This window comes from Clytia hemisphaerica, unplaced genomic scaffold (assembly GCF_902728285.1).
Source record: "Clytia hemisphaerica strain Z4C2 unplaced genomic scaffold, Clytia hemisphaerica genome assembly, whole genome shotgun sequence".
NCBI classification, from domain to species: domain Eukaryota; kingdom Metazoa; phylum Cnidaria; class Hydrozoa; order Leptothecata; family Clytiidae; genus Clytia; species Clytia hemisphaerica.
The window spans coordinates 322,153-349,510 of record NW_027103716.1 but is presented as its reverse complement, the minus strand read 5'-3'; the positions used below and the strand labels follow the sequence as shown (position 1 = coordinate 349,510).

The 27,358-nt window shown below is 34.7% G+C and overlaps 4 protein-coding genes across 5 annotated transcripts; 1 reads left to right on the top strand and 3 right to left on the bottom strand.

Moving 5' to 3' along the window:
• Nucleotides 1–2,205: 2,205 nt before the first annotated feature.
• On the bottom strand, nucleotides 2,206–6,262 carry LOC136804266 (ras-related protein Rap-2c-like). 2 transcript variants are annotated; one of them, XM_067060970.1, is made up of 2 exons: nucleotides 6,110–6,262; nucleotides 2,206–3,960 (listed from the first exon to the last, which is right to left on the bottom strand). In XM_067060970.1, the coding sequence occupies exon 2, from the start codon at nucleotides 3,868–3,870 to the stop codon at nucleotides 3,172–3,174; it is 699 nt and encodes a 232-aa protein (XP_066917071.1). In that variant the 5' UTR covers nucleotides 3,871–3,960; nucleotides 6,110–6,262; the 3' UTR covers nucleotides 2,206–3,171. The 2 variants fall into 2 exon arrangements, with proteins under 2 accessions (XP_066917071.1, XP_066917070.1); XM_067060969.1 differs by lacking the exon at nucleotides 6,110–6,262 and adding an exon at nucleotides 4,167–4,247.
• Nucleotides 6,263–12,188: 5,926 nt separating this feature from the next.
• On the top strand, nucleotides 12,189–13,853 carry LOC136804261 (uncharacterized). Its single transcript, XM_067060963.1, has 2 exons — nucleotides 12,189–12,403; nucleotides 12,692–13,853. The coding sequence occupies exons 1-2, from the start codon at nucleotides 12,322–12,324 to the stop codon at nucleotides 13,111–13,113; spliced, it is 504 nt and encodes a 167-aa protein (XP_066917064.1). The 5' UTR covers nucleotides 12,189–12,321; the 3' UTR covers nucleotides 13,114–13,853.
• A 133-nt stretch (nucleotides 13,854–13,986) lies between these two features.
• On the bottom strand, nucleotides 13,987–20,917 carry LOC136804264 (uncharacterized). Its single transcript, XM_067060967.1, has 6 exons — nucleotides 20,686–20,917; nucleotides 20,169–20,319; nucleotides 19,074–19,203; nucleotides 17,411–17,482; nucleotides 15,815–16,002; nucleotides 13,987–15,590 (listed from the first exon to the last, which is right to left on the bottom strand). The coding sequence occupies exons 1-6, from the start codon at nucleotides 20,889–20,891 to the stop codon at nucleotides 15,285–15,287; spliced, it is 1,053 nt and encodes a 350-aa protein (XP_066917068.1). The 5' UTR covers nucleotides 20,892–20,917; the 3' UTR covers nucleotides 13,987–15,284.
• A 3,284-nt stretch (nucleotides 20,918–24,201) lies between these two features.
• Nucleotides 24,202–26,889, bottom strand: LOC136804263 (PI-PLC X domain-containing protein 3-like). Its single transcript, XM_067060966.1, has 4 exons — nucleotides 26,761–26,889; nucleotides 26,092–26,246; nucleotides 25,312–25,484; nucleotides 24,202–24,972 (listed from the first exon to the last, which is right to left on the bottom strand). The coding sequence occupies exons 1-4, from the start codon at nucleotides 26,819–26,821 to the stop codon at nucleotides 24,213–24,215; spliced, it is 1,149 nt and encodes a 382-aa protein (XP_066917067.1). The 5' UTR covers nucleotides 26,822–26,889; the 3' UTR covers nucleotides 24,202–24,212.
• Nucleotides 26,890–27,358: the final 469 nt, after the last annotated feature.

The following is a 27,358-nucleotide window of genomic DNA, read 5'->3' as shown; positions in this document are numbered from 1 at the left end:
TTATGAATTAATAAGAGTTTTCAATTTTTTCCTTATAGAAATTATCCAAAAAGCAAAGACCAAGAATTGTTAAATTGAAGGTAATAACTTATTTACTTTTTATCTTGAAACACACTGAAATTACGGCAGGCTCTTTTCCAGACAATCTAGATTCTCCCCTATGGGAGGCTGCATAACACACAACATAACGATTTCATTCCCAGTGCAAACAAAATAAGGAATTGTTTTTATCAATTTTTATTTATTTTCATAATTTTAGACATTGCATTCTTTGAAATCAAGGGAAATGATGAATGATATGGTTTTATTCAAGCCCATCAATTTGCTATCAAAAGTACCAACATCGAGCTCAAGTGGAACTTGCTTTACACCCACATCCAGTATTTTGGTCCCTGTTGAAGAATCTGTTAAAAATGGATTTGCATTCTGATTTTCTGGCATAACTTCGATCATGCTTTTTATTTATTCTGCTTCCTTCATGGTATGAATTTTTAAATAATTCTAGTTATTTTGGTCCATACTTTATGGTCCATACTTACATATAGGGTCTGTTGTCAAAGTGCTGCATTAGTCTATTTGGCAAACTTTAGAGATATCTTGAGATCCAGGCTAGAGGATAGTCCTTGGAAAATCAATTTTAAAAACTTAACAATCAGTAGAAAATCTTTTTATAACACCAATTTGTTTTGTGGGATGGACCAGTGCATATTTTTGCAACAGACACCCATTGAAATGCAAAAATCTTTATAATGCTGTGGATTTAATTTTCCTATTTTATTTTCTCTTTACTCGGTGTTTATGGTTCTCAGTTCAGTTTTCTTTTCTAGTAAATTTCCATCATTGAAAAATAAATTTTTGTACTTTACTTTGATAAAATATTTCAACATTAAGTTGAATGCTGTACGAGTAGTGTAAGGCATATCTTCCCAATCAGTATTGAATTTATTTTCATAAAACACTATTATATTAATTTGATGCTAATATTCAGGGGAATGCAAATGGATTATTTGTATTGGTCAATGTATTCACCTTATATAAAGTGTTGTCAGTTCTTAATCAATAGATTTTTATCTCCTAATTGCTCAAAACTCAAAGTGAATTATTAGACATTATTGAATTGGTCCTCAAGAGAAATTTAGATAATGAGTTATGTAAATCATACCTCTAGAACTTGTTATTAAATGGTCGGTAGAAATATAAACAAAAGGTATCACTCTAATTTAAAACTTCTATTATTGGAACCATACATACCATTCGAAGTCCCCGTGGAGATAAAACTTTACTAAAATACTAAATTAGTGAGTGCCAAATGCAGAGTCATTATTATTATGTGATATTTGCAAATGTCTGAAGATACCCTTCTATAGATATGAAAATAGCTTTGTAATTGTTAGCTTTATTATTTATTTCAAAAGAAAGTTAGTTCTTGTGCTATTTTTAATTTTATTTTATCGACAATTTAGATAAATTTTTAGAACCCTCTCTAAAATTAGTAAAGAATAATTATTTGAAATTTTGATACAATTTCACAGGGAAAAGTTAGAAGTTGGGAATAATATGAAGGTTTTGCAATAAATAAAACATATAGAATCTCATCAAACTAAGATTGTATATTTCAATTTCAAAATTATGAAGCGTACACGTTTTGTTTTATAAGAACAAACTATAAAAGAACATAAGGTTTCGATGAACAAAATGTTTAAAACAAGTTAAGAATATTTTAAGCCTTCGTGGAACCCAAAACACTCGATTTCTTGGGGGAATGGACAAAAAAAATTCACAAAATGGCCAAAATAAGAACATGTTAAGAACATTTCTAGGCTCGAAACTCTAAAAGGCTTCAAAAATTTTGGATGTTCTTATAAAAAAACGTGTACATTGATAGAAAAAGACAGATAAACCTGTTCACTTTAAAAAAGACACAATAAAGATGAGCAATTTTGAAACATGCTACCTTTTTGACAGAGGATGTTGATTCTATTATTCAATATACTGATAATTATTTGATAAAATTTCAACTGTACATAATATATATAATAAAAAGATATGTATAAATTTTTTTTGCAAACCTAAACTAGTGTGAAAAGAAAATACACTAAATCGACAGACTCATCTACTTTAGACCATTTTTCATGGGTAAATTTTTTCCTGAGAGGAAATTGCCACGACAATGGGCCAGTGGAGAAGTTTGGGTACACTATAAAATGACGGTTGGGAGGACCATTGGTGGACGGATCTGTAAAATGATACCTACCCTATCCTTAGGATAAAGTATGGTGGAAAAAAGGCTAGTTAGACCCTGGGTATTGTTAAGGGCACTTTATAATAATAGAAAACTTTAATTGAATCTCTTCTACGTCTTTTCATTTAGAGTCAAAATATAGAAAATGAAAAAAATGTATAAAAAAGAAAGTTTAGCTAAGTTTGGCTGTCGAAAGAATGTACTTGGATGTGTTGATAACGTGACTGGCAATGAACGAGAGACACTTTCACCGTTCCTATAGCTCTGGTATAAAGGTATGAATTTTCTTTAAGAATATCTTTCTTGTGCTTACCTTGTCGGCCCTTTTTACGCCGGTCCTTAATTAAGCGCCAGTTCTTATAGCACCAGATCAATTTTTCCATCTCTAGCCCGGCTTAATTCTGATCCCTTACGCCGGCCCTCATTTCACCAGCGACGAAAAATAACTCCAATAAGGGCCGGTGTAGAAAGGGCCGCGAAGGTAACTTTAGAATTTGTCTCATAATATCTTAAAATTTAATTAGGAAATCTGATATCAAAAAAGCTTATACGTGCCACTTAGTAGCGAAGTAGCTCTATTGCGGTCAAAATGGAATTTCGAAACTTGAAAGTATCAAATTTCTTGAATATTTTTTTGTGTTTGTTGATAAAAGTATATTTAAACTGTCATTTTTCACAAGTACATCCTATTTCATTCCGCTGTTTCCTTTTGAGATAATCGTAATGATTGCAGGGGAAAAAGTTTTAAAATACATCCCTTTAGAATACATGCTAGTCAAGACATGGTATCATTTTCTGAACCTTTTTCTTTTTTTTGGAATAAAAAGATTTCTATTTCAAATATTTCTCAAACCAGTTTCCTCTTTGAACATATCAATAACACAACCTCATTTGAGATGTTTTAGATGGTTGGAAAGATAATGCAAAGCTCACGTGAGCTTCTTCTCCATTTCTTTGACGAGTTCAGCGATTGATTCATCAACTCTATAATTCATTTTGGCTGATACTGAATCATTCAACATTCCCTCCATAATGAACGATTTCCTGGTAACTTTAAAAACATCAAACTGATTCTGTCGCTCACTTTGATTTTCTAGAATCATAATTGAGACTTCTTGACGCCTTGCATGCTGGATATCAGCTACCATTTCTAATACTTCTGCAAAGCTTTCTGGGATGTTTTCCGTGTGTACTAATATAAATCCATCTGCACTTTTGACTTCATCTTTGTAAAGTTCTGGATAAAATGTTTTTAAGTCACCTCCAAAGTCTTTGAAAACAAGATCAAACTGTTTTAATTTATTTTCAATCTCGAGAAATATACCTGTTTCATATTCTTCGGAAATTGTCGGCAGATATTCGTCGTTAAATTTACCATTAATGAAACGTTTTATGATTGACGTTTTACCGACTTCTTTAACACCGAGAACGAGAATTTTGAAAGACTTGTATCCATGGACTCTCTTTTTATCCGATTTATGATGGTGAACAAATATAGTGTGACCAAGGTGACTGAAAATGCTAGCTTTGTGTGAATCTTCTGAACGACGTCTAATCTCAAATGAATCCTGTGAGATATCAGCCAATGTTTTCGAACGAGGTCGTGATCTTGTGGTGTTTGTTTCCATTTCGTGAGCAAGAGTCGTGTTTTCGTGAATGTTCACGTGACTCGTTTCTTGAACGGGCTGTAGCCTGCGGAAAGGCTGACTGATCTTGCGCTAAAGAAAAATGGAAAACAAATTACGCTTAACAAACGCCTCCTCAGGACCTTTTCCTTCGCTATTTTAGACCCTTTAAAAATAATTTGCTTTAGAAAAAGCTTTAATTTTTAATTATTATTTTAGACTGATTTTTTGTCACTTTCATGGCACTTTGCTACATTTTCCCTTTAAAATTGAAATTAAATTGTTGAAAGTTGGTATACCCTTGCTTTGCTAATTTTCTCATCCATTATTACCACCTGCTACCAGGCTTCCAGTAGAAAAGGCGAAAAGTCCACTAATTTATTCACTTGTGGTCCAATGTTTTACTATTCTTGGTCAAAAACCACTTCATTATGAAAAGAGATATCTCTGCTTCATCTATTTATAACATTTGGTTGTATTTCTTTCTGGTTTGTTTGAAAACTTGTTCAAATAAAGTGGAAATGGAAAAATATTGCAAATTTTCACTTCTTCAAAAATCTTCGCCCAGTTATTTGTTTCTCATACCTTTGAAGTTTTTCATTAGTTTTAGTTTCTTCTCTATGTTTCGTTTTGCGTATCGTTTTACAGTAAGTTTTTAGCCTACCCTTAAGTCAATCCAATTGGAAAAGAGCCTCTTTTTGGGGAGGTGTAAATATACATTATAAAGTGCAGATCCGAATCAAAAATAAACCCCTGTTTTGTAATATTTTTACTGTCAGCCACTAAATTGACCATAACTTGGGAAAATTATGTGGCTTACACTTAGGATCGCTTTGATGGTTAAGCTGAGGAAATTAGCTATCCATTGCATAAAGGGCGAATTTTTGTGGCTTACCGAAAGGGGAGTTACAAGCAAATGAAGTGTGGGCAAAAAATGTGGCTGACTGGTCATGTGGCTTACCCTACCAAGAAATTTTGAAGGCTGAGTTCTCAATAATGGAAACAGTCAGAAATATACTTTCTTTTCAGCATTGCCAGCAAAGGGCTAAATGTTTCATTAGCTGCACTAATTTGTGGCTTACAGTTTGTTAAGTGGGAAAAAATGTGGCTTACGCAAGGGAAAAGTAGGTGAATAGGTGAAAATAGGTGAATAGGTGAAATATAGATGAAATTTTATGTCTCGCATTTTTTAAGTTTTTGGCCATTTTTCAAAATGTCTTACTATTTTTGATTGGGATCGACATTGGATGAGTCCGCCACAGATAATCAACAAAAGGCTACCCTCGGGCACCTCGTAGCAGTACCCCCCCCCCCCCGCTTATAAATTTTTGGGAAAATGTTTTTGAGAGTTCCCTCTTTTGTCCTAATTCTGTTGTATTAGGCGAGACCAATTTTATTTGTTGTTCTACGGGCCCGACCAACCCTATTTTTAGTGAAATCAAAATAATAGTAATATTGAATTTCCACAACAATATATTTTACACACTAGTTATTTGTAAGAATCAAATTTGAATAAAGCTGAAAATTAATTCAAGAAATTTAAAATTTAAAAAATCAAGCGTTCCATACACTAAATTTTATCATGATCTTCATCGAAGATAAAAAAAAGTGAATTTTTGATCCAAATATTTTTTGGAAAATATTTTCGGTATTTTTCGGCAAACCCTGATAAATGAAAAATTTATTCTTATTTTTACCGACCGACCGACCCATATTTTTCTAACGATCTGCTCGTAGAACAACAAATTAAATTGGTCTCGCCTTAGCCTCCTGTTCAAAAATGTTCCACAATACAATGACTTCAGAAATTTTGACGTCATTCTTCGAAGTCGAACCTATAGTCTATTCACGCTTTAAATGTTGATAGGGGTGTATTCATGATGTGCACTACTGGGGAGTCTTCTGAGAACTTTCAAAATTTTCCACCCAATACGTCCCTTAAAAAATAGAAAAAATGACGTATTGGGTGGAAGATTTTCAAAGATCTAAAAAGACTCTCTAGTGGTGCATATATTGAATACTATTTGGCCCTGAATAGTCAGTATTTCAAGATTGCTTATTTTGCAATATCAAAGTTTTAACAGCCGTAGTGTCTACGAAAGATCTAACGGGTTAGATGATTTTCTTTAAAAATGTGGAAGAAAATATCTAAACAATAGTCTGAATGACAACACTAGCCCATCTGTGAAAGGATTTTATCAAGAAGATGAAATTCAAAGATGACATTTAACTGTTTACCCACCTGAAATTGATTGCTATTTGAATATTAAATCTTTAAATGAAAAACTCAAACAAATCGCAACAAATATAAAGAATGCTATACTACAAAAATCTTCAAGCGTATTTGGTAAAGTTATTTTCTGTGAAAGAATGCGAAGTGAAAATACATTTGCTTTCATCCGCAAGTCCATAATATGGCTTATATTCGTTTCTCTAAAAGACTTCATGAATTTTTTTTTGAAATATTTATTCCTCAATAAAGTAATTGAACTAACCTTCGCTTTGGCACCCCACATATCAATGTAAAAGATCCTCACTTCTCAATTCTATGAGCCACTGTTACAAACTCACAATAAAAAAACAACTACAACTATTTTTATATCATACATTTTCAAAGAATAGTATTTTTCCCAACTTTGTTGTGTGATTTTTCTACCGAACCAATCATTTGTACTTTCAGTCTAATTATCGTCTTTTAGTTTTTCAATCTAAGTCCAACCCGACTAATGTTTCTTATTGAAAGCGCTAATGACTTCTAAAGAGCTTGAAATATTTTTCCCGAAAAAAGGTCTCAATTCTAAAAACAGAATAACAACGCGGGTTGAAGGTGAAATTCCGATTCTTACAGGAACTATTTGATTTCGTTGTTGTTTTTTGTAACCCTTAGGGAAACTTCAGAAAGTTAAAACCAACCCTCATTATCCACACTCACCTAGTACTAATTTTTGTCTACATCCAGATGTCTTCAATAGTGACCAGCTATAATCAAAACAATTTTTCGCGAAATCGTGTGACCATCTTGTGATAGAAATATTTGATTGAATCCGTTTAATTCTTGATGGCTGAAAATACATTTTTGGCTAGATAAAACAAGGGAAAGGCTCATTTGAATAATACTTCTTAATTTTTCATTGATTTTTAGTTATAAGCTAGTTTACTGCTTCCCTTTTGGAAACTCCGCAGATTTTGAATATAGAAATTTTAGTTTTCTAGGTTCCTGACACAGACGATCCTATAGTCTAAGACGAATTCGTACAAAAGAAAAGAAAAGTAGCCGCGCGTGATACAAGTTAGGTGGGAATTTTGTCCGCGCGGGCGGGTAAAAATTCGGAGCGGGCTCAATGTCTTATATACGTATAAATCATAATTTCCACGGCATTTTTCCGGGAAGGACTTCGTGTAATACTTTGTCACAACCTCCGCCCCTTTTTTTCCCACGCGCTAATTCCTGACCTAGTGTATTCTTTACCATAACGTAGCGGAGTACGTATATGGCAATGAAAGACATCGGTTGTGTTTACAGACAAAACTTTGTCATTTAGCAATAATTTTGGTTTTTCTTTCCTAAATAATCTTGTTCAAAAAATTACAAAAGATTGTACACCCAATAAGTTTTCAATCAAAAGTCATGGTCAGTCGTCATGATTGAGTCATTTCTATGTTTTCTACCAGTGAACCTATGGCTTCTGTTACATTTTTGTTCTGTTTTGCTGACACAGCAGAATTTAGACAACCATCCATATCAAAAGAACGTCTATTGTTTCTTTTATCTCCATAATAACATAACTCGTCACATTTATTCTCCATAATCAAAATTGATGTGAAATCATCACCTTTAACTTTTCGTATATCAGATAACATTTCTAAGACTTGAGGGAAACTTTGTAATTCATTTTTAGTGTGCACCAGAATGAAACCCTGGCTGTGGATCAACTCATCTCGGTATTGTAAAGGATTGTTTGTGTGAAAATCACCACGAAAATCGTGGAACACCAAATCAAACTGTTTTAATTTGTTTTCGATCTCCAAGAAGATCCCGGCTTCAAAAACTTCACAACTTATTGTTGGATTATAATAATCTTCAAAAAGCTGTCCAAGAAAACATTTTATTATGGTACTCTTTCCAACTTGACAACTACCTAACACTGATATCCTGAAAGTTTTATAGGAATGTATCCGCTCGGCTTTCTGTTTACGAATGAATAGAGCACTGCCGAAGGTATTCTGGTTCTTTTCATCAAAGGTGTGAGCTCTTCGTCTGCAATCTGAAGGAACTTGTAGGCTGTGAGGGGAGGGAGTGTTTCTTTCTTTTTCTTCGCTTTCTATGGATGTTGATGTGGATGCTGATTTTCGCTGAAATAGAAAATGTATGGAAATTCCTTGATTGTGGCAAATCTTGCAAGGAAGAATGTTGAAAACGAAAGCCTAGGCTTTTTCGCTCTGATCGCTTTAAACACTGGCGCTCTGAAGACAGATCCGACAAACAAAATCAACAAATTTCGGGCTTCAAGGTAAATGACCTACCATACGTGCGGCCCTTAAGGGTATATTTTCCAAGATTCCCATTCTGAAAGTGCATTGCAAGGGTCGAAAGCAGCAAAGATGAGAAAAATTGCACTCTGTAAAATTTCAAAATCTGACCATATTTTGCCTGAAAATGGTCAAAAACTTTCAAGAAAATGCACTGTAAGGGTCGATTTTTCGCACAAATTTTTCTGAATTGTAAGGGTCCGATTTAAAAAGCCTAATTACATGGCCCCGCCCTAGGACCCCCATCGATCGGTAAGTTAACCTTAGTCAACATAATGACAAAAGTCGTCCCAAAGTGCTCCGTTGATTGGCTGTAAAAGCCAATAAACCCTTTTAAGATTTATATGAAAATAGGAGGTTTATACCTTTATAAATCTTTTGGCCATCAAAGCAGGACTGAATAGCATGACGCTGGATCAAACGGAGCACAATACCAACTCGCCGAATCCTTTTTCCAAGTAGGAATGAGTTTTAATTTTATTGACTGCATACATAATCGAATAAAAAACGATATTGATTTATCATTAGCCGCGTGGTTGGAGAAAATCAAAAATCTAAACAAAACAAAAAAAAGTGAAGCGAGATTTAATAAATTATTGATCAAAACAGATATTTCATGTTTTCGTCCATTTTTTTGTGAGTTTCCGTTCTTATTTACGTTTATTGACGAATTCAACTTCAAATCCAATATACAGTGATGTAGTGAAAAGCTTTTCCCTCTCTTTCTCTACTTATGATGTTTGAAATATTATTCTATCGACCTCACTCAATATCCGAAATGACCCTAAGGGTGACATCCATAATACATCCATTTAAAACGCCAAATGCGTAAAACGTCATGAGAGTGACGTAGTAAACCAAAACTTGCTTATCACTTCATCTCGCGATAAATGATTGAAACTCCTTTTTGTATTTTTGGGCTCTCAACCTAAGCTATGTTTGTCAAATTAATCTTCAACCGACTTTGTTGGTTTAGCTAGACCCTTATCATCTTTTATCTTATATTTCAAGATGCAGGATTAGAAGTTGGGTCAATTCTCAAATTTCGACCATTTTCATTTTCCTTCCCACTAAGTGTAAATATTATCCTGATAAAAGATTGTTTCACCGACCTGTTGGTACTACCCTATCCACTAGAAAAATTACTAAAAAATATTTAACAACAAGCTAACAACATTTAAAGGCTTCGCAGAATCTAAAACATCTTGGTATTTCTTAAGAAAATGGACAAAAATACTTGAAAAATTATGAAACTAAGAACATTTTTAGGCTTAATACTCAAAAAATTAAGAACATCCGATGGGCCCCGAAGGCTTTAAAAATTTTGGATGTTCTTATAAAAAACGCGTAGCCAGGGTTTGGCTCTAAATATTTCCTTGTTGTATTGTCATAAGTGTATTGGCTTAAGGGTAGACTAAAAACTTTGTACCCTGGTGATGAGAGAAAGCTAGGTTACTTCTACACACCCAAATCTTGTTTCGTCTTTTGAAAGAATGATTTGAGAGCATGGTGTTCTAAATTTAGTCACGCCATGCTTGAGAGGTAATTCAAGCTCATTCTGTGCTTGTCTTTCAAATAGATTCTTCTTCAAGATTTACGTTCCGTTGCAAATCCAACTAAAAAGAAATATGTGGTTGGTACAACCAACTCAACCCTTTTGCTGAAGTTTTTGTAGAATAAATTTCTAAAAAAATAAGACTCGGTAAAGCATTTGCAAGTGCTCCTTCGAATGAAAATAAGATTAAACTTTATTTGATAATTTATACGACCATCTTCTAATTATCTGCTACCTGCTGCAATTACTCACACTGATACAACTTCAGGCTAATTTTTTTTTGCTACCCTTTCGTGGGAACATTTAATCATAATTATTTTGAAACTTGACAAAATATCAGTCATTATCATTATATATGAAGTCTACACAGTTTTTTCATTTTCAGTTAATATGTTTGCCATATACGAAAGAAATAAAAGTGCAAAATGACAAGTTACAGCCCAGTAAAAGGGATGTACCTTTTTATCTAGGAAAGATACGAAAAATCTGAACATAGATTTGAAATTTGAAATCATGTCATAATTTTTGAACCAGTAGAAAAATTCTCTATTTTTATCATCTTCATTTTCCTTCTTTAATTTTCGATTTTATGAAAATTATCAATGTAATAGATGATTCCACTCAAGACTTCTTTTCAACGATCTTCTTAATATATCATTAATAGGTGCTGAGAAATTGTTAAAAAATCAAGTGTTCACATATTACATGGATAGAGTTTAAGTTTTCTTGGTAAAGGATGAGGATGGGATGAGATGTGTCCAAAGGTTTGCACGATGTAAAATACACCCCCTTCTCACAGAAACGGTAGGATTTTTTCAGCCAGTGGGGGACAAAAAAAACGGACCGAAACTCGATGGGGATTGATATTCTCATATTTTTTTTGAATGGGATTTTAATTCTTTTGTTTTCAAGTCAGAAAATTCAGTGGAGATTGGAAAAATAGTAAATATGTTCTGACGAGGTTTATTTGGTTATTTTCAGTGGGGACAAAAATTGAAGAATAATTTTCCACCGGGACGATATTTTGGTTAATTTTTCCAGTGGGAAGGGTTCCCAGTGGGTCTGTGAGAAGGGGGTGTTAAAATAAATGTTTGTTTGTTATTGGTTTCGCTGGTCCGTTAGAAAATTCTCTAGTCCAATCGAGCCACTGAGCCTAGAATGCACAATCTCATCATTGTTGTGTGATTTAAAGTGTTCAGTTGTTAACACACTCTGGGGACCCCTTCACATTATTTCGTCCCAAGGGGAAAATCATACTATGATTTTTGTCCAGATGAAAATAACAAGATAAGGAAATCCTTACTGCAAAACATTGTACTATTTTTTTCATCCCCACTGAATTTTCTGGCTCGAAAATAATCGAACTAAAATTCACAGCCATAAAAATCTCAAAAAGTCCAGTAGGGATGGTTTTGGAGTGAAATTTTTCCATTGAGTTTTGAGTGGGTATAAAAATAAAGTCAATTTGCCAATGGGGCTGAAATTGTAGAATATTTTCTCACCGAGGACGAAATTTAGGCAAAATTTTCCAGTGGGGTAGGGGTCCCTCCGAGTCACAGGAGTATGAAGAAGATAAAAGACCAAAAATACATTCAGGTTTCAAGTGAAAAAAAGATTACCACCGTTTACTAAATTCCGATATTATGTAGGCTAGGCTACGTCATATCCGTTTCGAGAAAAAAGTTCCCTTAAAATCTTGCCAGCTTGTTAACTACTAGATTTTGTATTCAATAAGCACGGAAAGTTGACTCAGAAATAAAAAAAACGCCTTGAGTTAATCATATGGCTCGTACGTTTACAAACTTGTCCGAATCTTCGATGTAAAAAGAAAATAGAAGGGAGGAAAAGTCTGTGTTCTTTCAGTCCTTTATAATTCACCCTCTATTCAGTTTTAGTTTGACAAAAAATTCCATCAAATTTTCCTCAAAAATTATTCTCTAATTAAAAGATAATATATATCTTCATTTTATTAATATAATATTAGAATTTCTCGTCATTATAAACAGCCTTACGTAGTAAATTAAAGGTTTTCTACGTACGAAAAAAATAGACTCATAGGGACTTTGATCTATTGACAAATCTCTTGATTAAATTTGGCGCTAGTTGGAATACAGAGAAGACAAAGGGAAAAGCAGATAGCATCTGGCTTGGTTGGTCTATTAATTTGCTTCCTTCAGAAAAAAAAGGTTTTGTCATTGAAAGTACTATTTATATTAGAGTGATTCCACGCAGAGATAAAACTCAAAAGAAATAAGAGTTAAGACACACGTTGACATAGCCAACATATCAAGCTGATTTTCCGTCAGTTAAAATCAAATTCACAAAAATATTTTGAAGAAGTGCAGATTTTTTAGGAATTTAAAGACAAGATGAAATACGCAGTGATATTTTTCGTGCTCCAGTTTTTCTGTTTAATGGAATTTTCACATCAAAGATACGTCTCGATTGAAGGTAAGATTTTTTGAAATTTTTTCCTAGAAGTTCAAAATTTTTAAAAAATCAAAAAGGTTTTTGCGTTAAGGGATTTTAGTCAAGGGATTTTAGTCAAGTTCGTTTATCTTAAAGTGAGACCACGCATTACAATCATGATTAATCTATTTGTTAGAATTGATGTTATCCCAAAAAGGAGCCAAACGGGTGCTTGCATTTAGTCTCCAAACGCCAAGGAGTGAATATTTTTTGAAAACAAAGTATTGCGTGAGATTTTCTTGTACTGAGCAATTTATTTTTTCTTTCCAGATACAGAGGGTCCTTATCGCAAACCTATTCCTCTGATGCTTCACATGGACCATATTGAAACGCCGTCCTTCCCACTTCCAAATGATGTAGTGCAGAGTGGTATGCAAGATACTGAGCAGGGTGGTATGCAGGTCCCTCAAGACGGTACCGTGCAAGGTGGAATTCAGGATACGCAGGACGGTATGCAGGATACGCAGGACGGTATGCAGGATATGCAGGATGGTATGCAACGGGATACAAGATCTCAATGGGACTTTCAAAGAGACATGTCTATGAACGAAATGTTAAGAAATTTGGAATTACAAGGAGGTATGCAAGATACGAGAGCAAAGAGATTACACTTGCCAGGAAAATACGGGCGCCCCGCCCTGCCGCCTTCACCAAAACGAAAACACATCCGGTGGTATCAAACACGAAAATAAATTTTGTGAAATTTTCGATTTTCTTACAAAATGTATTCCTTTTTTCATTCGAAATGATACAATCTTCTGTAAACTTATTTTAGCCTGTACCAAACTGTTTTTTGTTGACTGAAAAGAAAACGCGAAGTTCAGTTTGTTACAATTAAGCAACATTCCGTATCTCAGACATTTTTACGCAAAACTCTGAATGTATCTGCGGTGGAGCGTAGCTATTTTTAGCATTCAATCTAGCTCAACAAGAGTGACGCTACATTTAACGCATCAATGCAATGGTATCTTTCATTTTTAAAAAGAGTACTCCTACGCTTTTGTTTTGGGACAAACCAATTTCAAATTGAATATCGTATAATATTTTAGTGACTATGGATAAAACTGAGACACAGAATCTGGCTAACCGAAACAGACCGACGCACGGCAAGTCTTTTCAAAATATAAAAAACGCCCGTGTCGGGGTGGTACAGGCTATCTCTACCTCTCCTTCTTAATCAATTGTTTTTTTTCATGGTAGAAATTTATAAAAAAGTCATCATTTATTATATTTTCGAAATAGGACTCGATACATTGACTCAAAATTTAGAAAGAAAAAGTTCCTAAAACATTATATTATTGCACTATATTTTTGTTAGCATATTTACATTAATTGAAAATTGTAGTATTGTATATAATTTTTAAAAGATACTAAATGTGTATGTTACAAAGTTGCAAATGTGAAATAAAATAATATAATATAATAAACTAAAGTCTGCCTCAACATAATCTGCATGAAAATAAATATTTTTGATATTTTTTTCTAGCAACTGTGATGTTCTAAGAACGAAGAATTTCTGACAAAAATATGAAGCACTTCTTCTTCTTCATTTTTCATCTTCATATTTCCATTTTTTGGAATATTTTCTTTTTTGGTAATATTTCACTCTGGATAGTTTTTTTTAACGAGCACAAAATGTCCGCTGCAGATTATATTGAGACAGTCTTCAGGGATCTTTCCAGGCAATTTTTTACAATCTTTATATCGGGTGTGTCAGAACAAATTTACCCTCTTTGAAGTAAGATTTCACAAGTTCTATGCGAATTTTCAAAGAATCAAACTTATTTTATAAGAAAGAAGAAAAAGTAATTTTAAAATTTGATGGGTTTTTATAAAATTTGGTTCACTAGATCAAAAGATATGCTACAGTCCCTGGACCACAGAATGCAGGTGCTTTTTCTGATGCGAATTCTGACGCATAGTAGTGTGGTTATTCTTTTCTACATCCTATAGGGTTGCGAGCTGATGGGCGGGGGGTGCCGCCCGACTTTCGAACATTGGACCCTTACTAGTAAAAACCAAAGGAAAATTTTGGGAATTTTACGACCCTTAGTGGGACAAATTTGACCAATTTTCGATCTTTCAGGGGGTAAAAAGTTGAAATCTTCCCATTTTTCCGGCCCTTAGTGGGACTGAAATTTGATTTTCTGATTTTCCGACCCTTAGCGGGACTTTGGAAGTCCAAAAAAGGTAACCTTAAGGGCGGCACATACCGTACCCTCCATTTGCCTAAGTACCCCCTTACCCTTACCCTGTACCCCGTAAGTCTTCTAAAGCTTGTGACTTTGACGATTTACGTCAGACCTGCATTCTGTGGGGCACCTGCATTCTGTGAGCCAGGGACTGTAAGTTGAAAAAAATGATATTTAGAACATGCTCAATAACGTCAAAAATCAAGTTCAGTCAAGAAACTCAAGAAGGTGCAAAAACAGCTATAACGGACATCGACGGTTAAACTGGTCACAGACTTTAAAAAATTAGACAATCTTGATTTATCCAAACTATTTATTTCTTAAAAACTTCTAAGTTTCATTAAACAAATAGCTTAGACGTTTGGCGCGTTCCCTTTGGCGGACACTTTTAATTAGCAGACAGTAACCCCGCTAATTGGAGGTTCCACTGCGAATTTCTCCTTAACCCCTTCAGTTAACAATGCCTTATAAACCTAACTCCATAGTTCGAAAATTTTTATTCCCCGTGCGTGTTCGAGTTATGGAGACTCCACTGTTTTATCATTTTTGTAGTTTTCTTCTTAGGGCGATTATAAAACCTAAATCTTACTTTATCACACCAACGACAGTGTTATAAATAGTTTCAAATCCTATGTACATGCGCTTCTAGCCTTTGACTATATCTTATCGATTTAATTGGCTTCAATCCCAGCGGTTGTCATATCGATGGCATTAAGGTCATAATCACCTTCGTCGTAATACTTGGGACCTGCAAAGATCTTGGCTTGATCACCAGAACTTGAACCCTGAGGTATCCAGGGAAGAGTGACTTGACCGCTCTGCAGTAAATCATTATTGCTTGCCTGTCTCAACTCATAATTAACCTCCTTTGGTCCTTTTACTAACCATATGCTGACGTTATATATTATGTCATTTTGAGGCTCGAATGACGGGTTGTTATCATTGAATTTCTCAATTGTTTCACCTGTTATTGTGAGCTAAAAAACAATTTGTTAAATCTCGAAATTGGCCATATTATTCGGAGGAAAACGGCGGTAACGAAAAAACCTTAATCTCAAGATCTTAACTTGACCGTTTTTTATTCAAATTTTAGTCTCTTTTTACTTTTGTTATTTCCGAATTAATAATTCTGGGCCCTTCACCAAAATACTCTTATTTCGTGGAGCGAATAAATAAATTTGAAAAGAAAATATCATACTACCTCAAGTCCTGGTGTGTATTTCAGTCGCAAGAAAGGAACCCAGTTATAAATCATTTCGAAAATGGTCACTTGGTTCGCCGGCGTTTGTAGTAGTTGGCCAACGATTTTGAAACTGACTTTTATAATCCAATTTTCCGGTACCACAGGATAATCTAAGATGTGATCTTCGCTGACTCGACATCGGTGCCCTAAAATGAAGAAGGAAGATATTCTTTCACATGGATTCATCAATGAAGAGCTAATACCGAGTTTATCTATTCGGTATAAATGTAAGGAGATGATAAAAAGCAAAGTTGACATGTCCACATGTCCCCAACGGTCAAAACACAAAAAAACTGTCGTCTGTTTAGGTGAGCAAAGGCGATTTAAACTGTACATCAACTATCGACTTTGTCTTGTGTCAACTTCACTTACCGTGGCCCTCTATACTCTTAGGTTCCAAATAAACGGGGGGATTTGGATAAAGGGGAGCGGGTTGGAAATTTTTCGAGATTTTGATAAACGGGGGGGGGACCTAATTGCCGGGGGGTTGGAAATTGTACATCTGAAAACCCAAAGATAAGGTAAATATAGGCTAAAATTAGGCTATTTTGAGAAAAATAATGGGTCTTCTCTTTGACAACTGAAAACATTCGTAAAAATTAATAAACGGTGGTCCTTATAAGGTCCAGGGGGGAGGGGTTGTAAAATCTTCGAAAAATTAACAAGCGGGGGGGGGGGGGCGGCGTTTATTTGGAACCGATACAAAAACTCGCTAATAAAATACATTTGTGAAGCGAATAGATCTATCAGACCATTTCTATATAGATTTATAAAATGGTAAAAATTCCTTTATCCGAATTTCCTTATAGAAAAATTGTGAAATTTTCTTTTTTCGAAAGTATAAAAAATTTATCCACTTTTATAGTGAATGGATGTTGATACATACTACGAGAGTGCGTCCCGAAAAAAATTTTGGGCTATCATACTTAAGATTTGCCACACGAAAGATTCGAGGGCCTTTCGAATGTTTTGATTATCAAAAGAGTACAAATAGAATTGTTAAAATCGAAAAATGTTAATTAAGGTGGTAGTTTAGATTTAAATCATTTTTAGTTTTCTCACAATCTTAATTCAAGCTTGTACACTTTTTTGAAACACTCGGTATAAAGTAAAATTCTTAAAACCCGTTACCTAAACATAGGCTTAGAATAATATGAATAAGATTACAATTTTCTTTGTAATCAATTTATGTTCAATTCACAAGATTATAGGTTTTTGAGAGAAAAAATTATGTAAACTAAGAAGTCATAAAATTTGGCTTAACTTTTGAGGATTTTACTTGGTATTATATAAAAATGTGTCCGCATTTTTCGGGACACACTATGCAGTGCACTAATTCGCTAATTTGAATTTCTATAATTCGAAACTTTCTATGATTCATACCAATTCTCAATTCCCGTCCAGGGAAAAAAAGGGAAACCCTTGTAAAATACTCTCTATAATTCGAACAAATCGTTCGATTTAGAATTATTGAGAGCTAACTGTATCCACAAGAACGTAGATTTTTTATCATAGAGTCGACTAATGCATCTCTTAAAAAAAGTTCCATCTTACATCCAAGAGCTGGTGGAGGAAGTGTGTCACTTGTACTGGTCGTTTCTGCTTGTACCGTGCTTTGTGTTGTTGCTATAAGAAAAGGAATCCTTTCTTGAACGATCTGTTTGACCCCCTTAGATCAGGGCGGAATATCATCTAACCCTTTTACTTTAGATCCAATTGATGATGTTTGAACCAGTTTTATTGGCTCTGAGAGGAAATTTTCATCCAGCCAATGCCAGTGTCAATCAGTCAAAAAAAGAAAGTGGCAACTGTGTAGTAAATTGTGAAGTATTTTTCATTATTTGTCTCAATGTCTGGAAGACCAAATAAGTCGCTATAAGGCGGGTCCAATTTAATTTCTTTTTTTACGGGCCAAAAAACGTTGATTAGGTCATTAAATGAAAGTCCAGAAAAGACCGCCATACAAATCGGACGGTTTCTACATGATTCGACGATAAAAATGAAAATTAGTTTTTCCTTTTTTGCCGATTACTAGTTTAATTTTCAAGAATAAGGAGCAATATTTTCACCAATGTATAGCAAAAGAAATTCTTAACGCAATGATATTAAATTGGTTCTTGTAAAATTGTCAGAAGTCGAGTAAAATCAAGAAGAAGTTATAATTTTCTCGAGCTCCATAAACTCATAAACTCCCTTAAGGGCAAGAGACCTGGTATATGACAAGCCGTTTTCCATTGTTTTCAAGAAGCTGTTTTTCCATCTCTTTACATTCCTCTGCTTTGGATTGGCTTGAAACATTTGTTCTTTGACTTATTAGTCTTTTAGCAGGCTAAAAATGCCATAAAAGTTACATTTTATTTAAAGTGTGAAGTTTTACAGATTTTCTATTTTTTTAAAGTTTCTGTTCGCGAAAGTTGGTAAGATTTCAGGGTCAGTCGGGCTCGTAAAACAACTTATCAAATCGGTCTCGCCTAAGCAATAAGCCAAATGGAAATTCTTTGGAGATGTTTTGTTGTTGAAGGGAGTTTACCCAATTTACAGCCGGTGGATATAAAAAGTTTTTTTCAAATTGACTAACTTTAGCAAACGTTCGAACGATTTATCGTATAAGGTGTAAAGTAAAATTTTACGTACACGTGGAAAAAGAATAATGACAATTTTAATACTTTTTGATGACTGATTTAAAAAAGTAAGTTTAAATATCTAATATTTCAGTTTTTACATTACTTCATGAACATGATTACTTGTATTTACAGAAAATGTTGATATTCTTTTGAAAAAGGGAAGCGAGCAAAAAAACAATTACTTTCACTCTATACTTTATAAGAAAACCTTGAAAAGTTCGCGAATGGTAACTACACTTTTTTTTATAAGAACCAGTAAATTTTTCCTGAGGCTCGGCTGTTCTTATTTTTTTGGCACTTTGAGCATTGAATTGTTCTTATTTTGTTCTTATTTTTTCTAAGGTAAAAAACAAGTTTTGGCTATTTACTTTACTATTTAGAGGATTTTAGAAACCAGTGATTCTTTTTGCTATAACTCTCTAACTTCAGCCTCTCCGCTGTTCTTAAATTGTTCTTATTTTTTGGTATTTTTGAGCCTCATTGTTCTTTATAAAATTGTTCTTGTAAAAAAAAAGTGTATCTGACATTAAAGTATAAGAAATTCAGTTTCTAAATTTTTGGGCATTAAGTCAAAGTTGAGAATCGATACTTACTATGCGAAAGACGTGTTTCACAAAATTGACCAGTATAATAAGACGGGCAGTGACAAGTGAATGTATCTGTGTTATAATTTGGTACGCATATACCCAAATTACAAATACTCTCGTTTGAAGAACAATGGTTCTATAAAGAAACATGTTTTTTAAAAGTTGATAGACCTTTTCATAAATTATGTCACGAATATCACTTGCCTCGTATTCAAACAATTTATATGGTGATCATGAGACATTAAATGATTTATTTATGAATAGAAAGTAGTTTAAATAAAATCCGCTTGAAGTTAATCACCATGGCAATAGTTTCAAAACGAGGCAAGTGATGTTCGTGACGTAATTTATGAAAAGGTCTATTCTTACTGTAGTCTGAATCGCAGACCTCAACAAAACAGTAGATAGTATAAAAATCCGTCAGTGGATGTCAGCAGCCTAGCTTTGACGAGGAAGGACATATAATCAACCGTTTAAGATACAGTGTATCCCAAAAAAAGCGGGTAAATTATTATATAAGGTAAAATCCTCATGATTTATGCGAATTTTTTTTACTTGAATATTTCAATCTCCAAAACCTATTCAATCATCTTGGCAATGGAATATCTATTGATTGAACAGAGAATTTGAATCTTATTTCAATAATTCTAAACCCAGTTTAGATAATTAGTTTTGAGGATTTTACATTATATAAAAATTCGTCTGTTTCATTTGGGACACACTGTAGGTCATGACGGAGGTTTGTTCAAAATTCAGTAGAAAGAAAAGAACATTTTTCTGCACAAGTGAATCGAAAGAAACAAACTTTGTCCCTGGTTTTACCATAGTATAAGAAAGTCGCGGCTGAAATGATGACGCTATTGTTTTTTTTGTTAATAAATGTTCTATCTGTGTCTCTCCACTGCCAATTATATTTGGATACACTTTAGTCTAGACAACAAACTCTCTATAACTCGAACTTGTTTCCAGTTCCCGTCATGGAGAAACCCTCTTAGTAAACTTTCTATAATTCGAATCTCTCTGTAACTCGAACAAATAAGATTCCCCGTTCGAGTTCGAATTAGCGAAAGTCAACTGTCTTTCTTCCAGGCTATCACTTACCCAGACTTCATAATAGTCAACTGTTGAATTTTTGGTCATGTGACTTCGATTGATTGGTCCATCAATGAGAGTGCATGTTGGTGGTGTTTTGTGGCGGAAAAACAGAAAACTCAAGCAGGTCGTTTTATGATAACATTCCGTTCCGCATTTTCTAAAAATTTATCACCAATATTATTTTTTGATGTAATATGGCCGGCCGATTGATTACCTTATCGGCCAAAACTTAGTCGGCCTTAATTTTAGTCGGCCTTAATTATTAGTCGGCCCTAATTTTAGTCACCTCGTCAAAATTTAGTCACTTAGGGCCGACTAAGTTTTGGCCGATAAGGTATACCACTAAAAACTCCTCAAATTAAGATGATTTTATACTAAAACGAGGCTATTTAGAGCAATTCAGCTTTTGATAGCTGAAAATATTTTCAAATTAGTAAGTGGGCCGGGGGAGACGTTTATTCGGAACCGTAAAGTAAACTATTGTAAAAACATGAACACACTGAAAACTAGGAAAGTTCCTTACGTTGTGGTTGCATTGGTTATTTCAATGCTATCGTGTGTGATTGCACCATTTGTCGGCATAACATTTGGATATTTTTTGAATTCAACTTTCTTGATATGATACACAGTATTTCCAACTGTTTTGTTTGATGATTCGATTTTGACTGCTCCACAAAGAATAAAATTTATGCCAAAAAGTATTACCTCGAATATCCCCGTCTTAAACATTCTGTCGATGTTATCTCTCTAAAGAAAGTAAACTTAAAATTGTTTTTTTGAATTTTTTTTTTTGACACTGTTAATATCGTATCTTGTTGTTGCGAAGAGCGCAAAAATTGTCCAAAATATTGAATAAACTTATTCATTGTTTTCTGTGCTCTTGGCTTAGTCACTGCTAACCAACAGTTGAATTATTGATGCTCAGTTTTTTATAGTAACCACATTTTTTTCATGAATTTTTGCAACCACCCAACCATGGACACCTTGGGATATTATAGTTCAAATTTCAATTGAAATTTTTCAATTCAATTTTAAAAAATTTATGTGTTTTTTTTTTCCGTTAATTTCTTTCTTATGAGAGGGATTTCCTTAGAGATAATATATTAGAAAAATTGTCAAGAAATAAAGAACTAACTTAATATTATGTAATCATCAACCTCGTGGAGGGGGATGACTTACCCCCGGTCTTGACGAAAAGAAATATTTCCCTGAAATGTCGTGGTCGTGTGTTTCCTTCCTTTTTGGTTCTTATGAATGCAATGCAATAATTAAATATTAAATTATAACGTTACAATAATAATATTTAAATTGCGTAAAATATGTAGAGCTAGGAAATAGAAGTCAAAATTAAAAAAAATCACGACACAAATAAATATGTTTCTTTCTGCCGTGAGAGGTGTCCCGTTGCACGCTCTTGAATTTGGACCGTAACTATCGAGTATTGTGAATCATTCCAATGATAATTCAATGATTAGGTGGATACTATGTTCGATATTTCTATCAGAAAATGTCTCTATGGTTGTGCATTAGAGACAGACTTCGTATCTCTCAAATGCACTGTAAGGGTGTACTTTCGATAGTACACACTTTCAAATTGTTGTGCTGCAAGGTAGACTTCTGATGGTTTGCTCATGTTCAGCGCATGGATGATCACTGGCAAAAGCAAATCCTTACTCATGTAGTAGATAGCAAACATATCGTTAGGCCAAAGAAGAGATGATGGATAATTGCGGTAATGTTAAAGACAACCTCACCTGATAATACAGCCGTCTGACGTACGATCATCCAAGGAAAGGCGTTCTGGCTCAGCTGCTGGGTATAACGGACGTTAAAGTAATTGTAATGCCAGTATTGATTCGAACATATGTTGAATTTAGTACAGAGGCCCCCCCAAGCGGTTTTCGTGATGACGTGATAGGGACTTTTTTGCAGCGTGATTACGTGATTTGGAATTTTTTCCTTCGTGGAGATGTCAAAACGTGATTGTGATTTGAAAGATTTTTGAGCCGTGATACATGATTTGGACTTTTTCAAAGAGATGCATGATTGTCTAATTTCTTTTGCTGATTTGCGTGATCGTGATCCTGAAGACAAAAAATGGCGTGATATCGTGATCAGAGTTACCGCTAGGGGGGCCTCAGTACATCCCTTAGCCCTTAGTTGGACGTCAAAGATAACCAAAGGACGGTCTTCAGTCTGCTAGTGGGCACAAAAAGAAAAAAGGTGATATCGGACGGCGAAAATGACTAGGCATTCTAATTTCTTAGACATTTATTCAAGGTACTTTTCTGGTTTCAACGCCAGAATAAACATCAAAATAAAGTTTGTTGTGAATTTTACCGCGTATGGTTTCTACGAACTATGAAAGTCTGTTCTTTGGAGTTAGCGTTTTGAAGAAGAAGTCTATTAAAGCTTCGTCAAGTTTTTCTCTTATGACTCTGTTTCCCTTTTCAGATATTCATTAAAAACAGCTTTGGTTAGGTGAAATAAAAGCAAAATAGATTGCGAAAATTAGTTTCTATCTATCGCAAAATAGACTTTGATTGAAGTTGACGCTTGTTCAGAAAGATAAACAGTATAAGGATAAAAGCGGATGCCATCTGGTTAATTTTTGCTTCAAATTAATATATAGCACAAAAATTATGAAAGTATAATTTCACTCAGAGTGAGGACATCAGACCACGAAAATCTGATTTAAGCTAACCCTTCAGACGTTGCGAAGCTAATCTTTTCGTCAGTTCATCTCTCTGAAGAAGTATTTTTTGGGAATTAAAGACAAGATGAAACACGCAGTGATATTTTTCGTGTTCCAACTGTTCTGTTTGATGGAATTTTCACATCAAAGATATATTGAAGGTATGAATACACACTCTTTAACCCCCGTAATCTTCAATTAACTTCAACCGCCAATCTTATTTGGGGCTTTGTCATCACCCTAAAGCAACCATTTTTTATTCTCGTATTCTTATTAATTCTTAACACTTTTTTAGAGTTACTTATTTGATCATTGATCACACAGCGGGGTTACTTAAGGATAGAAAAGTTAAATTACATTATTACATATATTCATAACTTTTCCTTCTAGATAGAGATGGACCTTATCGCAAACCCATGCCTTTGATGCTTCACATGGACAATACTGAATCGCCGTCCTTCCCACTTCCTAATGATGTAGTGCAGGGTGGTATACACGACGCTCAAAACCAGCCCTTCGCTCTCCCGAATGATGAAGTTCAGGGCGGTATGCATGACACAGTGAAATATGGTATGCATTCTATAGTTTTACAAATTAAAGAGATTTTTCCAAGGACCCTTATGGATACTTTTCTACTGTCCTTTAAACTTCCAACTTAAAATTTCTCAAAACAAATTGAGAGTTTTTATCTGTGATATCCTATTTCTTTAGCCTAAACGGTAGTGTTTTTGTTTTCTTTCTAGATGGACCTTATCGCAAACCCATGCCTTTGATGCTTCACATGGACAATGTTGAATCGCATTCCTTCCCACTTCCGAACGATGAAGTACAGGGCGGTATACATGACGCCCAAAGTCAACCCTTCGCCCTCCCTAATGATGAAGTTCAGGGCGGTATGCATGATATCCAAAGTCAACCCTTCGCCCTCACGAATAATGAAGTTCAGGGCGGTATGCATGACGTTCAAAACCAGCCCTTCGCCCTCCCTAATGATGAAGTTCAGGGCGGTATGCATGACGCTCAAAACCAGCCCTTCGCTCTCCCAAATGATCTATTTCAGGGCGGTATGCATGACTCTCAGAAAGGAATGCAACGTGATTCGTGGTCCAAATGAAATTTCGGGAAATCTGAAATTACAAAGAGGTTTGCAAGACACAAGAGAAAAAGATTGTACTAGCCTGAAAAATACAGGACAGAAGCATGTTAAATGGTACAAACGTAGCAAATAATTTTCTTCGATTTTTATATTTAGAACATTTAGTAGCATTGTTAAATAAAGTTATGATATATTTTTAGCCAGTTTAAATTACTTTAAACAGTTTAAATTACTTTCAAATCACAGTCCACATTATTTCTCAATATCTTTCCAACAACATGAAAATAATTAAGAGCAACCATAACAAATTGTTATCGATGGACCTGTAACAGACTGAGCCACTTTTTCGAGATGTAGGACCTCTCACATTGGTGACTGCGTTTAAATCTAGAACTGTGTCTGTGAAATTGGAAAACTCTACAAAGTCAGCGATCACTATATTAATACCATTTTTTCCAATATGTTTACCGTGTAACCAGTCCCTTATTTTTCGTGTCGCTTTACTTGACACCCAACTTCTCAAGGTTGCATTTTCTGAGATGCCAGCGATCACGACTTCCATCCAGTGTGGCTGCATAATTCCTTGAGTCACATAGAAAGTATCAGTGCCTTGCTTACCTCTATTTGCATAATTTAAATCAAGAAAGTGCAACCATGACCATGTTTGCGTGAATTGTTTATAATCGAACGGTGATCGAATTGACGCATGCGCGTGAAGAATCGAATCTTTTTTGTTATTGTCACGTGATCGCTTGAATACAATAACGCTAATGTTTTGCTGCCACAGATCTTTCAGTTTATAACTTTGAATGTTTTCTGCAAATATGATACGGTCAGAAAAAAAATCTTGTAACAAATCTGTAACATTCTTTAGAGCATTCTCTTTGCTGATTTCATGGTTTGTTGCCATACTTTGCAAGTCCAGTAAGATGATTTCTTTGGAGTATTTTATGATGAAGTCTTTGATCTGAGTAAATATGTCGTGGAGTGTTGTCCCGAATAGACCATGAACGACTCGACTGAAAACGAATAACATTAAATGCGTTGTGTATAAACTGACCATATTTTTCACAAACGTAAAGAAATAAACCCACCCTTCAACACAACTTCATGGTGGTTTTCGGGAAAACAATGGGACCATTTGCGTAAGATATATATAGAATTTTACGTGGATAGCCCAGTAATCTAAGGCTTTTGGGCAGTCTTTCTATTGTTTTCACGGGGTCTGCGGCCAGTCGGCTCCGCTATCTATGAACTGAACGGATCATTGAAAGGAGTGGGGATTCGAACGGCGAATCGCCTTTGACCACTTGGCCATCGCTCCTTAATTTTGTTCTCGGTTTCTGAAAAAGGCCTACCTTTCATTTCTATGATCGAAGGCGATTCGAAGGTCAAGGTATCTCACTCCACAATACAACTGGCTTGTGATGTTAAGATCTTGCGTTATAGACCATCTGTAAATTAATTCTCCCAGCAGGCCGTTTTGTTTATATTGTGATCGAAACTTCAAAAAATCAAGGATGATGTCATTCTATGGTGAAAAAAGGGTTTTTATAATATTTAATCATTTTTCAAGACCATCTTGTTTGTTTGTTTGTTTGTTTGTGAGAAAAACAAAGTTATGTCAAAAAGCTTTATTTAATTTTGAAACTTTTCTTATTTATACACCAGACGGTGACCGTTTTAAATCGATTGTTGAAAAAGCCCCGAAAAAGTTGTTTCAAAACAATTTATTGCTTTGCAAAGATTTATGTGATATTCATGATGTAATGCCGTTTCTACGGGAACACGTAGGTTTTTTCCAGTATTGGAAAATTGAAGGTAGATAGAGAATCTTTTTTTTAAATTTGCGCCACTACTGGCAAAATCCGGGGTGATTCCGTAGAAAATATTAAGTAATGAATGTCGTGGCTTGGCGCCCTTTAAAGATGAGATACTCGTGCTGATGAAAGAAAACCCTGGGTTTACTGATAAGAATTATCCGGCTATTTTTTTTATTGTACAGAAGAACTCAAATTTTGGAATTCAAAACTTTGCAATCGGCTCAATGAAAAGCTATGTTTAAAAAATGTAAAAGTTCATTAAAAACAGTGAGCAAAATTTAATATGTTGATGCATATAGTAATAATTCTACTTACTTTATGACTTGAGCCATCAATAAAAATATCACTTGTCTTCATCAACGAATAAGTTCCCGAGTCGTGGGAGCCTGGAATGGCTATTTCCGTTATCTTCATTTTGTGCATTTCTATTGGTAGATGATTCATCCAATCAGAATGGTTTCTGCAAGATCCTGCGTGTCATAGTGAAAGAGGAAAATATAAAGGTGCTTTGCTTTGCTCTTTTGAAGAGGTGGTAACCTCGCTATTGTTGACCTTGTGAAATTGCATTTTCTGCAAACACCCTGAACACCCCTGTCTCACAGCCCCGGTGGAACATTATTTTCCTCAGTGGGGATGAAAATTTCCATCAAAATCCCAATGGGGAGAGAAATTCTAATGTTCCAAGAATAAAAAATCCAGTGGGGATGGTTTTAGAGTGAAATTTTAAACATGGAATTTCGAGTGGGGATGAAGTCAAAGTCAATTTCCCAGTAGGGCTGAAATTCAAGGGTATTTTTCCACCAGGGACGAAATTTTTACTAAATTTTCCAGTGGGGCTGGTGTCCCAGCGGGTCTGTGAAACAGGGGTGTCCCTGATCCGGTATTGATCTCACTCTCTGTTATTGTCAGCAAACCACTTTATAAAAATGTGGTACTTTGTCATCAAAAGAAAGAGGCTAGTTAGTGTGTACAAGAATTACTAACCTTGGCAGAAAACTCGATCACCAAGCCAAATGAGTACAAAAAGAAAACATAAGCTGGACATTACATTTTCCGTCTTTAAATAATTTTTCGCGATTCTTCAAGAGTTTAATTTTTCCATCGCGACTTTTTGTAGAGTGATTTGCAACTCACATTCGGTATAATGGTTTGATTCAAACTGTCGCATGAAGTCTTATCAATATCTTTTAGAAATCATTTGGAATTCAAATAATGCGCCTTTCAAATCGAAGTTTTACAATAGAACATTTAAACTTGATTGTTGTGGGTCCTATGAGGGTTCTTTGAGGGTCCCTCGGGGCTCTCTGTGGTCTTTGTAATTATCTTACTTTTAGGTCGAATCAAACCCTTGTCGAATCCATCCGACCTATCTACTACTACTCCATGTTCTGCCGAGTCGTGTAGAATAAGTTAATACACTTGAGCCTCTCGCTGTTTTCAATTCTCCCGCTGCGAATGATCGAATTCCTATTTTTTATTTTATTTTATTTTAAGTCGTGCAAGGCTGTCTCGACACCATTTCTCCTTTTTCAAAGAACTAATATATAATAACGCCAACTTGATTGAGTCTACTAAAGCAACG

What these genes read in the sequence shown, in the direction of transcription:
- LOC136804261 (XM_067060963.1), top strand. Translation starts at nt 12,322, where the DNA reads ATGAAATACGCAGTGATATTTTTCGTGCTCCAGTTTTTCTGTTTAATG. An exon ending in AAGATACGTCTCGATTGAAG is followed by an intron (nt 12,404 to 12,691) that starts GTAAGATTTTTT and finishes TTTTCTTTCCAG; the next exon opens with ATACAGAGGGTCCTTATCGC.
- LOC136804264 (XM_067060967.1), bottom strand. Translation starts at nt 20,891, where the DNA reads ATGTTTAAGACGGGGATATTCGAGGTAATACTTTTTGGCATAAATTTT. An exon ending in TTGACTATTATGAAGTCTGG is followed by an intron (nt 19,204 to 20,168) that starts GTAAGTGATAGC and finishes GTTTCTTTATAG; the next exon opens with AACCATTGTTCTTCAAACGA. An exon ending in AATACACACCAGGACTTGAG is followed by an intron (nt 15,591 to 15,814) that starts GTAGTATGATAT and finishes ATTGTTTTTTAG; the next exon opens with CTCACAATAACAGGTGAAAC.
- LOC136804263 (XM_067060966.1), bottom strand. Translation starts at nt 26,821, where the DNA reads ATGTCCAGCTTATGTTTTCTTTTTGTACTCATTTGGCTTGGTGATCGA. An exon ending in TGATCGAGTTTTCTGCCAAG is followed by an intron (nt 26,247 to 26,760) that starts GTTAGTAATTCT and finishes TATGACACGCAG; the next exon opens with GATCTTGCAGAAACCATTCT. An exon ending in TTCGATCATAGAAATGAAAG is followed by an intron (nt 24,973 to 25,311) that starts GTAGGCCTTTTT and finishes ATTCGTTTTCAG; the next exon opens with TCGAGTCGTTCATGGTCTAT.
- LOC136804266 (XM_067060969.1), bottom strand. Translation starts at nt 4,193, where the DNA reads ATGGATGAGAAAATTAGCAAAGCAAGG. An exon ending in AGAAAATTAGCAAAGCAAGG is followed by an intron (nt 3,961 to 4,166) that starts GTATACCAACTT and finishes ATTTTTCTTTAG; the next exon opens with CGCAAGATCAGTCAGCCTTT.